Raw genomic sequence first — 16,054 nt, 5'->3', positions numbered from 1 at the left:
CAGGCCCGCTCGGGGAGCCCGGCTGACGCCACCAGGGGCCAGAGAGCAGGGGGGACGTGGCACAGATGTGGGGGAGGGTCCAGGGCACCCGGGCTGGCATTTGACCAAATGGAGCTCCTTCTGTTCGGAAGGGAGGGCTGGGCCCCTCTGGCCTCAAAACCTGGGGAGGACGCCAGCTCCTGAGAGCGGGGGCCCTCGCGCAGCGCCCGCCCTCAAGCCAAAGGGGGAATCTCGCCGTGTCCAAAGTTGCTCGAGTCACTGCTGGTCTGTTCGCGGGGCACCAAGGGCTGTGGGCAGACCCGGCAGACGGCATCGCTACGCCCTCCCGGCCTGGTTCCCACGGTGCCCGGTCTCCTGGGCATCCGTGCTCACGGACTAAGAAGGGCAGCTGTGAGCCCCGGGGCTGCCGTGCCCCCGGCACGTGCGCCCAACCGGCGGGAGCTGCAGAAGACTCCCCGAAGGGCAGCTGGGCGGCCCCACCAGGGGACAGACCCCATGTAGTCACGGCTGAAAATGAGACCAATCTCCCAGCAAGATGCGGAACGCACGTGAACTTGCCCAAGTCAGAAAACCGCTCCTGAGTCTGACACTGGCTATTTTAGAATCCAGTTCGCACAACAAGGCTGAGAAAGCAAAGCCCTCGGTTTTCTCCTTCTCTTCCTTCTGTTCTGGATACCCCCTCCCCACCTGGACATCACGCAGACCCGAGACACCACTGCGGGCTTCTGACTTTCCCCGCAGCGCTGATGGAGCTCTGACAGCTCAGGGGGGAGGGCAGCCATCAGAGCCACGTGGTCCCCGCGGCGCCTGAGTCCACCGGGGGGGCACGGTCCTGGGCGAGAAGGCTCGGCTGCCCAGCTCACTCCCGCCTCTCGCCCCAGGCGGTCAGATACCCTGCCGCCCGTCCCCGTGGCGAGGGCTTTTGTTCACCGGGAGCTGCACTGCACTTGCCTCGTGGAGTTGGGTGGGCGACACGGATTGGCTAGCTTTTCTTTAAATTACTTTTAACGTTTACTGAGAAACTCTCTGGCCCCAAGAGCAGCCGAGGAACTTGGAAACACGTACTGAAAAGCAGCGTCCCAGTGCAAGGGAGTCAGAGTGTGTTTATCTCGCCCTCGATCCCACACGAGGAAAAAGTCCTCCGTCCCTCCTCACGTGACGGATCACAACGGGAGAGCGCGGCCCCAGTGGGCTCCTCACGTCCCCCAGGACTGTGGGGGCCCGGGTACCGGGGAGCCCCAGGGCAGCGAGAAGCCTTGGGGTTGGGCGGGAGGAGGGGGACCCCACGCACGTGTCCCAGCGGGAGCCCGTCCTCCCCAGAGCAGCCCCCCCTGCAGCCGTCGGTTCTGGGAGGACACCCCGGGCTGCCCGTCCACCCGGGGCTCTGGGATGCCCCTCCGGCATGCCGGGCCCCGCCCGCCGCCCGCCGCCCGCCCGGGGCCCCGGGCCACTCACGGTTGAGCAGCCCCAGCTGCAGGAGTGAGGCCAGGGCCGTGAGGATCATGAACAGCAGCAGGCCTCCCCGGCGCCCCAGGAACCGCACCACCGGGCACATGGCCAGGCAGGACGCCAGGGCGATGCCGGCTGCCGTGTAGTAGTCGGCGTAGAAGTTCTCGAGCAGCGGAACCTTCACCTCGTGCCCCATCATGCTGCGCGCGAAGCAGTGGTGGATCCCGAAGCCGGTCAGCCTGCGGGGACGCAGTGCCTGGGTCTGCCACCTCCCGGCGGGTGCGGGACACCCCGCGTCGCGCCCGGGGGCACAGCAGCCACTCGGAAGGCGGCAGCGAGCGCACGTCAGAGAGGCCTTCAGGGAGGGCATGTGCGTGGCCACCTCCCTGCCGTGGCCTTACGCGGGGTGGGCGTAAAAGCAGGGAGACCCTCTGCTCAAACGCCGTCTCTCACGGAGTCCAGGTGTGAGGCGGGCACCCCCAGGGTCCCTGCGTTTGAGCCCGTGTCGTGGGCACCGAGGGGGCCCATCAGACCCACCTTCCAGGCGGGCCGACAGGCTGACAGCACAGCGGGTGAGCACAGCCTCTAGGATGCACCGCCCGTCTACACCTATGCCTCTCCCGGGTATCCGGAAACTCGGGGACCCGCCCCGAGAACTGGCTCCTCCCCCCCCCACTGCCACCCGCGGCTCACGTGGCCTGGAGGGACAGGAAGGGTCTGGCCGGTGAGGACGTCTGGTCTTGGAGGCCGTTCAGCGCTTCATTTACCGTTTCCCTCCCCCGCCCCGAGTTCAGCCCCCCTCCTGCCCCACAGGGTCACAAAACCCCGCAGGGAGACGTGTGTCCCAGCCACTCAGGCGGATGTCCACTCTGGGATCAGGAATAAAGATCTGTCGTGTTCCCTGGGAGCAGGGGGCAGCGGGGCTCTGAGGCCCCGGTGGACGTGCCCCGTGGGAGCAGGGCTGCGATGGCTGCATCCGTCCCTGGGCTGAAACATGCCCTTCTCTCCCAGCCTCCCTCCCTGCTTTCAGCGGACCTTGAGGACGCATCAAGGTCAACTACAGACCCGGCCCTGCAGGAGGGAGCCACCCTCCGCCAAACCCATGCGCTTCCCCTTGGGGACAGGCAGACCCGGCCCCCACGGGCCACGTTGGACAGCCTAACAGGTGTGAGTTCGGCGGGGCTCCTGGTCTCGGGGCAGGTCTCCCACCTTGTTGTTCTGGTGCAAGGACGTCCTCCGACCACAACAAAGCCAGAGAGACTGGCTCGCCCTCCCCCAAAACAAGGATCGCTAAGGTGGAATCTCCCCATCTTGTCTATGTCACCATTGGTGTTTTTTCCAAAATAAAAGTTGGAGAAGTGACCCCACTGTAAACGGTCCCACTAGCCCAGCCGGCGTCTGCCTGAGACCGGGCAAGTGGGCGGCCGGGCTGGAGCCCACTCTGTGCAGAGACGGGCCTGAGGGCTCGGCCCCGACCAGGCGTGCAGCACGGCTGCCCCTTCCCCTGCCCGGGCCTTGGCCGCTAGGCTGCAGGACGAGGTGTCCGTTAGATCCGGGCTCTTCCGCTGCTCTGGTGCTGGGATGTTTTGTATCCTCTCCCAAAGTATTTGACCTGGAACCCCAATCCTGAGAGCTGATTAAATAGAGCTGCGTTGACAGGAGCAGCTGTGGGACGTCGGGCCAGAGGCCCGCCCCCGGACCCTGCTCTCTACCGACAACGGCAGTCCTGAGCCTGTGCACGGAAGGGTGCAAGCTCCCCCCTCCCCCAGTGACCTCTAACCCCCTACCGCCTAGATGACCTGTGACCCTGAACGAGGCCCCACCTGCGCAGAGCAGGGAAGGGCAGGGTTACTGAGCTGTGTGTCAGCAGCAGAGGCTTTGCCGGTGCACACCGAACCTGGGGCGCCGGGCTGGATGTGGTCGGCAGGGCGGGAGGGCCTCTGGCCACGGGGGGGAGGTCGTGCCCAGGGCCGGGCCGGCCCATCGCCACCCGCGGCGGCCCCGGCTCCACGCAGAGCGCGAGGACACTCAGCAGCCTGGTCCCCTCACCCGTGATGGCGCCTGGAGGCCCACACGTGGGGGTCCTGTCGCCCCCCCAAGCCCCCCGCCACTGTGCCTCGGGGGGAGGTGCACCCCGGGAGGCGCACGGCCAGACAGCCCCGCTCCCAGGATGCCCCTGGGCGTCAGCCTGCTCTCCGGCAGCCCCGTCCCCCCGGGACACGTCTGCGCGGCCCGAGTGGCACTCGGGGGGAGATGCCGGGCTGCCCCGAGGCTGGGGGTCCGCGTCTGCGGCACTCGTGGCCCTTCGGACAGCCGTTCAGAAGCTCTGACAGGGCTGCTCAGGCTCTCCCCTGCCCCGCGCCGCCCGCGCCCGTGACTCACGAGTTCACGCACAGCACCACGATGTTCTTCCACAGGTTCCGGGTTCCCGCCACTTTCACGATGCAGACCTTCTTGGGCCTCCGGGAAAGCTCCTTCTCCAGCTCTGCAGGGAGGGGGACCCGTGAGCCACGCTCGGCCAGGCGGCCCCACGGACGGCCCGACGCGCGGATTCGGGGGTCAGGAGAAGGAGAGTGTTTTTCTTTAAGGCAGGGGTAGGGCCTGGCTCTCAGGGTAGAAAACTCGCCACGGAGACACTGACTTGGCAGGTGCAGCTGCCCACGGGGCCCGCAGGGAGGCAGCAGGACACACAAAGCAGCCGCCTGCGCGGGCTCCGTCCACCTGTCGGGGCTGCGGAGGCCGCTGGCGGGCACGGAGGCCCTGGTCGGGCCTGGGCAGGGCTCCTCTTCTTTATGGAGCCTGACCCCTCTGCGCAGGGACCAGGAGACGCACGCGCTGCTCTGGTCCCCACACCAACTCCGTGGGCCAGACACGCTGAGGCTGCTTCCTCTGCCCCCGCCCCTGCCCGGCCCGCACGTCAGGAGGGGAGATGAGTGACCGGATGAACGTGTGCGCACACGCGTGCAGAGGCGCGGCCCGTGCACATATGTGCGCTGAGCCAGACAGACGGCGGCGTCTCGGCTCAGGTGACGGGACCAACTACAGCTCGGTCACGAGACCCAGCTTCTCGGGGCGCCCAGACCAGCTCTGAGCAGACGCCAGGCCCACGTGAGCGAGGTCGAGGGTCTGCCGCCGTCCTGGGGCTGACGGTTCAACAGGGAAGATCCAACAAGGAAACGCCCCGGCCTCCCCATCTCTCAGCAGCTGTGAGCAGAACTGCCGCACGTTCCGCCTCCGAGTCTGTCCCTGCTCCCCGGCCAGGCGTGCCCTTGGGGGAGCGGACCCCTTCTCAGGGGCCAGAGGAGCAAAAGGAAACTTAACCAGTCACGACTGCCGCGGTCAGGGGAAGCAAGGAGAGGCTGACAGCGCACCGACCGCAGGCGGCTGGGAGGTGAGAGGAGCAGGCAGCCCTGGGTGGGGCCCTACGGCAGGCTCCCTGGGGGTGACGTCCGGTCCAGGCCGCAGCTGGGCTGACAGCAGTGCAGCAGATGGCAGTTTCCCAGTCGTAGCAGGTGCAGGGGTGCAAGATGTTACAACAGGGAGACCGACTGGGGGTTTTTCAAAATTCTGTGCTCTTTTTGTAACTTTACTATAAACCTAAGATGAATCCAAAGCAAGTTTACTAAAAATAAAGCCCGCAGTGGGGTGGGAAGGCCCGGGGGAAGTGGGGTTGCCTCAAGGAGGGCCCAGGAGCTGCAGCCCCCTCTGCGGGTCTCTGAGGCGTGTCCCCCTCCCTGTACTTCTTAGGGGCACTCTCACCCCTGGACGTCCTACCTCTTTCCTGCCATCCAATGGCGAGAAGGTCACCAACCTCACTAGTTACAGCTGGAAGGAAAAACAGGTTGCTTAACCATAACGGTTTAGGAGTTTTTTCTTTAAAAAAACGTTTGGATCAGCGTCACCAGCTGGGGCACGGAAGGGAGAAGGGGACACCTGTCCTACGTCCGAGGGATACCATGCTCCCTCAGTTTCCAGAACTTTCTTCCGTGTCAATATTCAGGCACAGAGCCGGAGGCCTGTGCACCAGCCAGAACGGCTGGCCTTTCGGCCATCCATCCACGGACGCTCAGCTCCTGAGTTCCTCCTGACCTTTACTGCCCCCTCTGCAAAAACAGGCTCATCTGACTTACAGACATACTTCCCATCATGGTCAAAACACCAGAAACCTTTTAAAGAACATGGGAACGTGGTTAACACATAGCGTTGGTCCAGCGGGCTGAGTATATCCTCACTGTTGTGAAACTGGTCAGGAACCTGTTTATCACAGCGGCACTTGCCCACCGTGGAGACCTTCCAGGAAGAAAAACTAAATGTCCATTCGCATGGCTGTATACGTTTAAATTTTTTTTTTTTGTAGTGCAGCTAAAACTTAATTCCTGATTCTTTCTAGTGTATGAAATAGATGTTAAGAAGCTGTAGTAACTGTAATTATGACCTTTTTTCTTTCTTTTTTTAAAGCTTTAAACTCCGGAGCCCAGGGTGACTGCAGTCTACAGAGGTAACTGCACTACTCCAAGTGCAATTACACTAGCCTCCCCGGGGCTGTCGGCACGTTGTCTCTGTTACATGCGTCCCCGGCCTCTCGACACCACCACAGATGCGCAAGAAGCCGCGAGGCCTTCCGGGCCCCGCGCTCCGGCCGACCCCTCCCCACTCACTGCGGAGACACCTTCCTGGGCCTGCGGGGACACCTGCTGACCCCAGAAATTCCCTCTCAACACGTGCGAGGCTCCAGCGGCCCGAGGCCTCTTGCAGGAGCGGGAAGTAGGCGCGGAGGGTCAGAGGCAGGGCGCCGGGCATGGCTGCCTGGGGCCGCCTGGGCTTCATCTGCTGGGGTGTGACTGGTGCAAGTCACCTGGCGCCGGGGGCCGTGGGGTGGCCCGACACAGGGACCCGCTTCTCACCTCGGGTTCAGGACGGACGGACAAGACAGAGGGAGGCACGTGGGGTGGGACGCCCGCTCGGTTACCGAGAGGGCTCGGGTAAGGCCCCCGTGGGTCTGACGGGGGCCCCGTACCCTCCGACTCGCCGCCTGACCTGGTGACGCCGGACTCGGCTGCTTCCCTGAGGTCAGGCTGCCCGGAGAGGGCCTGACGCCGGGGACCCCCTCTCTGCACCTGGCTCACGTCCAAGGAGGAAAAGGGGAGCCGGGAAGCCGTGCCTCCAACCCTCAGCCTCCTGGAGCCCCTTTCCCGTATGTGAAGCAGGGGCGATCTGACCCATCGTAAAGGTTCTGATGCGGGTCAAACGCCTGCATGGCGTCTCACCCCCCTGGCGGGGCTGAGGGCGGGGCAGCAGGGGGGATAGAGTCAGGGCGGCGGGTGAGAGCCTGGGCTGGGGACGGGATGCTGGTCGGTGGCCTAGATAAGATGCGGGATAAGACGCAGCATTCAAGCAGGCAAACCGGTCCAGCCTAGGGAGGTGCAAGGGGCCACTTTTGAGGAAACAGACACCCGCCTTCCTCCAGCTTTGCCCTGGTGCCATCACGTCACCGTGACCGTGCGCCTGACAGCTGGGAGGGAAGAGAGACCCAGAGGCGGGCGGGTGAGAGCCGCGTGCCCCGGAGCGTGAGCGCATGCCACCCCAGCCCCCAGTCGGGGGGGGTCATGCATGCTGCTGCCTGCCCCCCAGCAAAGAGACCAGCACCAGCCCAGCTCCTGAGCGAGGATACCACTTTCTAAAAGCAGGAGGGAAATGAATCAGCATAATTAGGATGGAGAAGACAAGCGTCTCCCAGACAATATTTTAACCTGAAAGAAGTGGAGTGTGGCGGTTTAATTAGGGAAATGCCAGAAACAAGGCACTTTGACTCAAGAGCGCTGACCTGCTAATGGACGGGCCTGGACAAGTTTGGGGACAAGAGCCAGACACTCCAAAAGGAGCCAACGTGGCCTGAAATGAGCGAGGTCCACTCACCCCTCACCCCCCTGCCCGCCACGCCAGCACGTCCGTCTCCCTCTCTCTCGGAAGCAGCACAGGGAAGCTGCCTCTGCTGGGCTTCCTGGGCTCAAGTCCCAGCGTACTACTCACTAGCTGTGTGACCTCTGGCAAGATACTCAACCTCTCTGTGCCTCAGTTTCCTCATCTGCAAATGGGGATAATTACAGTACCTTGCACAGAACTGCTGTGAAAAGATTTAAGTTAATATGAATACACTTCTAATATTGATATTAGAAGCTTGCTTTTCCTGTAAAAGTCTAAATAGTCAATATTTTAGACTTTGCAGGTCACAGTAAATCACTACTAGTGCTTATTAAACACACAAATGTTCAGGGTTCCTTCCAAGATGTCCTGGATAGGAATCTCTGGGTGCCGGGAGGGGCCCAGGAGTCTGGTTTAACGCCCTCCAGGTGCTCTCCTGGATCTGATCTAGCTTGTGCTGATGTTCCTGATAAACGAGGATTCTATGGATCTGAACTTCTCCACTTCCTCAGAGGCCCAACCAGTAGGTCCTGACAGATACAGACAGCACAGCAGCTCTCTAAGGTCCTGCTTGGGAGAGAGAGGGAGCGAAGGCCAGAGCTCCCTGGCCGGGACTGCCGGCGCCGAACCGCAGGCAGGCAAGGCTGTGTGCCAGGTGCGGTTCGGCCCTCAAGCTTCCCCCGGAGGGCAGGGGCACGCAAGGTCATGCCTCCCTCTGGATTTGGACTTGGCCGTGCTCCTGGTCTAGCTGAGGACCGACCGTCACAGGAAGCTGGACAGCCGGCTGGGCAACGAAGGCACCAGGGGTGATGTGGGGTGACCCCCGGTCCCGGCGGGATGGGTGGCGGGTCCCCCAAGTCTGGCGGCGCTGTGGGTTTGAAGGGAACACATGCTCACCAGGCATCACGCCTTTGATGTCGCTCTCGGGGTTCATGCGGTTCTTCTGTGTGAAGCGCAGGATCAGCTTCTTTGCCGACGCAAACTGGTGCGTGGCCATGAGCCAGCGCAGGGACTCTGGGAAGATCCTGCGAAGAGACAGGGGGCGGGTGAGGCGTGAAGGCGCAGCTCCGTCGGGGGCTGGGAGCGCCCGGCCGGGTCGGACTGGGTATCCGTCTGTGAGCGGTGGAGGCTAGCGGGTGCTCGGGACTCTCTTGGCCCAAGCACACGAGAGAAGACCGTGGCCCTGGATGTTTCTGGTTTTTCTCTTAGAAAGTGTAGAAGTTGCAATTTTTAAAATGAGGCAGAAAGGAGCAGTACCCTCCCAGCTGTGTCAAGAAATCTGTGTCTACTTTCCACCAGAGCGCTGGGTTACCAAAACACGTTCCAGCAATTCACTGAAGAGCTGCTTTTGTGATATTTTGTCTCAAAAAACAAATGTTCATAGAATGATTTTAAGTTTAAAAGAAATGCGCCCCCCCCCCCATCCTAGCAACCTGACAGGCATTTTCCGTTTTGAACATTTGGAGGCTGACTTTCCCAGGGCTCAACTGTAGAATTATTGTCATCTTGCTGCTAACTGCCCAGAACGCCTCCCAGAGGTGCGTGATGGTTTTCAGGTGTAATTAGCAACAGACTCCTTGCTGGTTTGTCCGTGTTGAGGATGAACTCTGGTGAGGAGTCCCATAAGAAAAACAAAACAAAACAAAACTAGTGTCTTATCAATGCGTTTTGTAATTTTACGTTTATAACGAGATTTGCAAGTCCGTCAAGGAGAACCATGTGCCAGTCTGGAGCAGGGGGTCAGCTTGCTTTTTCTGTAAAAGTCCAAACAGTGAATATTTTAGACTTTGCAGGTCACAAGGTCTCTTGAGAAACCAGCCACTGCCACATGCCCAGGGATGGAGGCTGTGTTCCCTCAGGACTTGATTTTGAAGCAGGTGGCACCCCTGAGTGGGAGAAGCAAAAGCTGGAGGTCAAGGTTGGGGATGACAGCATAGCCTCTGTGGGCCCAGCCCTCCAGGCGTCCCTGTTTCACGTCAGTTAGAGTGTCAAGGAATCATGACTGCTGCTGATAAGAAGTTATCTTTGCTGCTGCCCAACACCTGCCCTACCACCTCTGGGGAGCCTCTAATCACAGTAAGCCAGAAGCTGCGAAAGCTATCAGTGGTAAATTTTTATTTCATTGTCACATCACTAATGATGTAACGGCTGTCACTCCCTTACCTGTCTGAACAAAAATCAAGTTTCTAAACGTTCATGATGTATTCTGCAGAAACAGCTGACTTCAGTGGTGCGCTGGGATGGTCTGGTCAGAGGGTTAATCTACTCTGGGAGACCTGGGTTGTCACCAAGAGTCAAAAAGCCACAGTCCCACGTGGCTGCACAAAGGTGCAGGGGAGCTGGGGGCCCACCCTGGTGAGGTGCGGCTGGAGCATTAAGACGGGCTCAGAGAGTCTCATGTCTTTTCACCCGGGAGCCCATATTGGAAAGCTGATAAAACACAGGTTTCAAACTGTAGGCAGATTTTTTTTTTAAATAATAAAAGTTAATGTTTGCTTTACTAGCCTCTAGTTTTTACAAATTAATTTTGAATATAATTCAAGCAAACAGAAACACTCAGAATATAACATAAGACATCAATAGTAGTATTAACATCTTGCCGTATTTTATCAGATCTTCTCCTGATAATGAAATAATGTGCCACAAATGCCCACCCCTATAGCTCTCACCTACGTTATCTCCACCCATCTTTGATTTAGTGTCACTTTCTCATTTCTTAAGATAGACACACAGATCATTAACTTTAATTCTTCTTTTCTAATATATGCATTTCAGACTTCAAAATTTCACCTAAGTATCACTTTAGCAATATTTCACAAGTTTTGATAAGTAGTTCTTGCTGTGATTTGATTATAAATATTTTGTGATTCCTATCAGGATTCTTCCTTACCTATGATAGCCAGTTAGACAGACAGACAGACATATCTCATATATACACATAACATTTCCAAACATACCAGTTTTGAGAGGGGGGTAGTGGCAGGGTTGCAATCTTGTTTCACTGACTTATTATTATTATTATTATTTTTTGAGGTACACGGGCCTCTCACCACTGTGGCCTCTCCCGTTGCGGAGCACAGGCTCCGGACGCGCAGGCTCAGCGGCCACGGCTCACGGGCCCAGCCACTCCGTGACATGTGGGATCCTCCCGGACCGGGGCACGAACCCGCGTCCCCTGCATCGGCAGGCGGGCTCTCAACCACTGTGTCACCAGGGAAGCCCTCACTGACTTTTAATTTTATTCAGTCATTTTGAGAAAACACAGTCTCTGTTACTGCAAACTGGTACAACCAGAATCCTGGATCCAAGAGGAGGAAAGAGGAGGAGAGGAGAGAGGCAGGGCCCAGGGAGGGGAGGACCTGAGGTTCTGGAGGAGCAGCAGCCCTCGGGCCGGAATGAAGCCTAGTAAAGAAACAGGGCTCTCCCAGGAGCCCCGGGAACGGGGCCAGGAGGACTCCGCTAGCCACACGTCCCGTCTCTGGTGGCGGACAGCGCACTGCAGGCCGCTTCCTCCACGCCTGCCTGGCCTACACGCACCCTTTTACACGTTTCCCATGAATTTGCGTCTTTCCAGCTCATCATGTTGTAGTAACATCAGCCCCATTTCACAGATGGGGCAACTCAGGCAAAGCACTCAAGGATGTGCTCCAGATTCCAGGGCAGTGAAATGCAGAGCTGGATTTGACCCCAGGCAGTCTGACTCAGGACCCCTCATCCTTAACCCCGGGGGACACAGCAGAGAAACCAACCCCGCGTGCGGAGACGTTGCTCCCATGACTGGGGTTTGGGAGGTACTGTTCCAGCGCCATCTCCTCAGCCCTCCCAGATGCCATGGTGCCCTCCGGGTATTTAAACCTGCTGCAAAGTCATAAAGAGCTCGCTGAATTGTCAGCCTATGAGAAAGCCCGGAGACGGCAGTTCTAGCTCGGATAATGCGCAGTGTGGCCACGTCACGGGAATTTAACGAAATGTCCGCTGACGGGCACATCATGTAGTAACACCGTGAAAATTTAAAAAGTGGCCAGTGGCCCAGGATCCGGCAGGAGTGTAGCTGAGCCTCAGCAACACCCAACAGTTTCAACAAAAACGAAAGCGCACGGCCGGCGGCTGGAGCCCACGCCTGCTGGTGGACCCTCCCGTGTGGAAACTAAGAAAAAGCGACCTTGAGGACGACCTCTGCGAACACAGTAAGGTGCATCAAAGCCGCAGCGGCACCGCTAGGAGGGAGCTCTGCCGTGGCCGCCAGAAGGGGCGATGGCTACGGGGACAGGTGGTGGTCCCCGGAGTGCGTGGGGAGACAGGAGTGTCTGAAAGCCGGAAGTATCGGGCTCTCTCAAGCGCACCGCGTGGCAGAACTGTTATCACCCCTCTTCCACAGATGGGAAAACTGAGGCAGAGCAGGTTCAAGTACGTTGCCCGGATTACGTAGCTGTTAAAGGGGCAGAGCTGGATTTGAACTCAGGAGACTTTCAGGCTGTGATCCCTCCAAGCCAGGGGTTCAATGGCTCCAGGGCTTCTGCGGGAGGATGTGGGCAAAACTAAAAGCCTCCTCTCGTCCAGTTCAAGTCCTAAGGCCCTGGCGGGAAGCGCGCGGCACAGGAAGGGCGAACGCAGAGCCCTGCGCCGAAGTCCCACCCCCTCCCCGAGGGTGCTCACAGGTTGATGGACCTCTCGCCCCAAGGCACGTGGTCCCGAGGCCTCCGAAATACACTCAGGATGGTCAGAAGGTCCAGGATCCCTCATTCACAACTGCAGGATCCAGGAGATTCTGAAATCTAAAACCTCTTCATTTAACTCACTTGGGGAAAGGCCTGAGCTCCCTGAGGCAGAACGGGACCCGCGGGGTACGAGCGTCAGCCTCGGGCATCGCTCTCCTGAGATGCAGACACTTCCCCGCAGAAGTGTGAGCGTCCGGCGGACAGTCGGCCTCCCCACGGGCGGTGGCGGGGCTGCAGGTGGACGGTGCCCCACCCCCGCCCTGCCCGCGTCACCGGCCCCGTCTCCCCGGCAGCAGGCAGCAGTCACAGGTGAGGAAGCTGTGCTTAAAGACTGCAGCCGCGAAGTTAGTTTTTAATGAAGCAAATCACAGATAAACCCATTCTCTACTTAAAACCTAGAATATTCCAGAGAACTCCGCCCCCCTCCGCCGACCTCCCGCCCCAGTCCCGGCGCCCCTGCACTGCCCTGCCCTCCCCGCCCCGAGCGGACCCCTGCCCTGTGGGTGCGCGTCCTTCCAACCGCTGGGGCCCCGTTTTGTGTCAAGGTGCTCCCTCGGCTCTCACGCTGCCCCCACTTCCAGTGGAAAATGCCAGTTACGCCCTTCTCCGAAATCCCCTTCCTTCCGGGTGGGCACACAACTGCCCCCGTGGTGGTCCGGAGACCGTCACGCCAGGGGTGTGCACGGTGGTGTCCACCCCGAGATCGTGGGGGCGGAGCCACGCGCACATCCCACCTGTGCACTGGGGCCGCCAACGCAGGCCACTCCTACCTGGGCCACCTCGTTTCCCGGCGCATCGCGAGAACATCCGAACTCCGCCCGGAGCTACAGGCCATGAACCCCGCGGCCTCAGTTCTTCCACGAAAGCCGAGAACCAGAAATTTAAGGAAGAGGCTTTGACTGAACACCCGGGAGGTTAGAGAGGACGGAGAACCCCCAGGCCTCACTCAGACAACCGAGTCCTGGGTCAGGAAGCCCCAGGCGGCGATGGGGGTCGGGGGGGGCGGAGAGGGGCAGAGAGGCTGGGCGGGGGCCGCAGGAAACCCCCAGCTGGGAAGGCACGGGCTTCCCGACCTTGCCCGGGGGCACCAGCCTGCACCCCACACCCCAGACCCTGCTGCAGGGTCAGACTTCTGTAGCACACGCATGTCTGCCGACATGAAAACCCTTGAATCACTTAGAGAAGAAGGCAGAGTCACACATCTGAAGTTGAAGCCCGAGGGGGTCTCTGATTTGCCTGGTGGCACTGATTCAAAGGTCTGGGACCTGGCCTTGGAATCCCTAGGGCAGCGTCACTTTTCCCACTTCAGGCTTTCCTTAAAAAGCAGGAAAAAATATTTTAGAACGACGCCCACCCTAAATAGCTACAATGAAGTATCGGTTCTTAAAGAATTATATGGAAAATTTATTTACGTGGAACTACTTTTCCAATGGTACCAATGTAAATGATGTTACTGGATCAAGGAGAAAGCTTTCCCTGTTTCTTTTTTTTTTTCTTTAAAGGAAGAACCTTTTTAAAAAAATTAATTTATTTATTTTTGGCTGCGTTGGGTCTTTGCTGTGTGCGGTCCTTTTCTCTAGTTGCAGCGAGCGGGGGCTATTCTTTGTTGCAGTGCACGGGCTTCTCAACGTGGTGGCTTCTCTTGCTGCGGAGCCCAGACTCTAGGTGCGCGCGGCCTCAGTAGTTGTGGCTCGCGGACTCCAGAGTGCAGGCTCAGCAGCTGTGGCTCGCGGGCTCTAGAGCTCAGGCTCAGTAGTCGTGACACACGGGCTTAGTTGCTCCGTGCATGTGGGATCTTCCCGGACCGGGGCTCGAACCCGTGTCCCCTGCACTGGCAGGCGGATTCCTAACCACTGCGCCACCAGGGAAGTCCTTTCCCTGTTTTCTGATCGATGCCCTTGGGTTGTTCGTCCAAGCTAAGCATCAGAAGCCATTCCAACAGGAGGGTCCTGCTGGCTTCCCCTCTTTAGGCCTCTGACTCACCACATGCTTCTCAGACCTCGACACTTTATGACTGAATAGTACGTGTTGCTTCTGATCTGCCTTCCCCTCTCCGTCCTCCTTCCTGCCTTCTCTGTTATCTGGCTCTGTCTCAAGTGCGTCTGACCTGCGTTCCTGGATCTGTTTTCCTTGCACTGTATGGTCTCTCAGAAGAATCAGAAATTAAAATGCGACACTGTGATCCTTTCATAATACTATGAAGTTGATGTTTTTTCCTTAACATTTAACAATAAAAGCAAGTATTCCTTCTGCCCCACTGGAGGACCTGACACAGACGACGATTCCACGCAGGCTGCCTTCCAGCTATAACCCATTCAACACCTGCGCTTGGCGATGCTCTACAGTCAAAGCATGTCTCTCTCTTCAAATCACATTTACTCACAAAATATGGACAGGAAGTAAGGTTAACTGCTAACGCTCTTTGAAATTAATTTTACCCTCAAGTTGTTTCGTCTGTGTTTCTGATGTAGTTCGTTTTGGGTGACACACCTGTCGACAGGTATGCTCTCGTACTGGTGAGGTGACATCACTGCACTCTTGGGATAAATGTGCACTGAACATGATCAGCCTGCCGGGGGGGAAACATGTAAATTAATAAATGCCTTTTACAGGGAGGGGCTTCTATCAAACAGGTTAGAAAACACAGAGGGAAGCACATAAGTGAAGTTGGAGGAGCACAGCCACGAAAGGCTTTGCAGAGATGCAGTTTCCCGGAACGTGTGTGTGAAAAGAGTCTTAGACAGTTGTTCTAAGGGTGCTTTGATTTAAAGAGGTGATTCTAGCTGCTAATGCTTTGGGGTATTACCAAGTGTCAAACTGATGACATTCTGTAAAGATTTTCAAAATGAAAACATTCAGAGACTAGAATTGAATTAAACACCAGGTGGGGAAATATCCTAAGTTTCTGATTCAAAAGCTCTTACAAAAATACACACTTGGTTCCGGTAGATAAGCTTTCGGTTGAATTTTTTTTTTTAACTTTAGTTCTGTTTGGTGTAAAAAAAAAAAAAAAAAAAGTAAGTAGGTTCAGTTCAGGGTAGAGCAAATGGATATGAATTAGCTCTTTAAAAAAAAGTCAAGTTCATGACTTGAGTTAAATTTAGTAAATTAGGGACAAGTATGAAATTAAAGAAAATTTGGCTCTTAGGATGGTTAAACCCTAATGTCTTCCTAAGGCAGATCAACTCTTCTTGTAAATCTTTGTAGAACAAGGAATGCTTTCATAATTAAATGGCCACCACACTAGCTTATCTGTCACGTAAATCTGGAACACCGCATCTCTTGTTTTTCAAAATGATACACACCTAAGCTCTAGAGTTCTTCCACTACAGCAAAACTGTGGAGGGACTGTATCAGGAGGCCGGTTTATAGACCAGCTTCGTGACCTTGGACAAGTCACCTAAACCTCCGGGCCTCTGTTTCCCCATCTGTGGAATGGGGGGGGCGTGGGGTGTGTGGAGTCACACCAAGGCCCCCCCCCAGCTCCAACGTTCTCTCCCTAGTGTATTTCAAGGGGCTGATGGTAACCGTGACCCCCTCGGAAAGTTAAAAAAGATGCCGCTCGCGCAGTGCACTTGAACAAATATCCTAACGCTGCTCTAGGTGTTGCCAGGAGGAACGGAGCTGGCCTCTCAGAGGCTACGCAGCTCGGAATGTACGACAGCGTGTAACGCTGCGATAAATTTAAAATGTTCCTCAGTTCGCACTAGGAACGGGAATACTCGGAACTCATCTGGGCTGGTTTTTTCCACTCTCTCTCCTTCCACCCCTTTTACCAACTTACCCGCGTGCACGGTGACCAGGCCGAAGACGGCGTAGGGCACACGGGGCACGTAACACGTAATACGGTAGGGGAACTAATTTGGCATTTTTGCAAACGATAAAAATAAAATGAGACGTTGAAAAGCAATTCGAGGAGATACGTGGGCAGAAAGAACCGAGCCTTTGTGTGGTCCTGCTTCTAA

At 57.4% G+C, this 16,054-nt stretch overlaps 1 protein-coding gene across 5 annotated transcripts in view; it reads right to left on the bottom strand.

The window, feature by feature from the left end:
• Nucleotides 1-16,054, bottom strand: part of SLC22A23 (solute carrier family 22 member 23) — a 144,210-nt gene that overhangs the window by 17,392 nt on the left and 110,764 nt on the right. For all 5 annotated transcript variants that reach the window (XR_010835199.1, XM_067006834.1, XM_067006833.1 and 2 more), the window contains 3 exons: nt 8,269-8,396; nt 3,832-3,934; nt 1,456-1,688 (listed from right to left, as the gene is read on the bottom strand). Coding sequence is in view for 4 of the 5 variants with exons in the window: in XM_067006834.1 (XP_066862935.1) it covers nt 1,456-1,688; nt 3,832-3,934; nt 8,269-8,396 (464 nt within the window). In the remaining variant the exon portion in view is untranslated. The remainder of the gene's footprint in view (nt 1-1,455; nt 1,689-3,831; nt 3,935-8,268; nt 8,397-16,054) is intronic.

The sequence above is a fragment of the Kogia breviceps genome, chromosome 10 (genome assembly GCF_026419965.1).
Source record: "Kogia breviceps isolate mKogBre1 chromosome 10, mKogBre1 haplotype 1, whole genome shotgun sequence".
Classification (NCBI taxonomy): domain Eukaryota; kingdom Metazoa; phylum Chordata; class Mammalia; order Artiodactyla; family Physeteridae; genus Kogia; species Kogia breviceps.
This window is presented reverse-complemented; position numbering and strand designations above follow the sequence as displayed.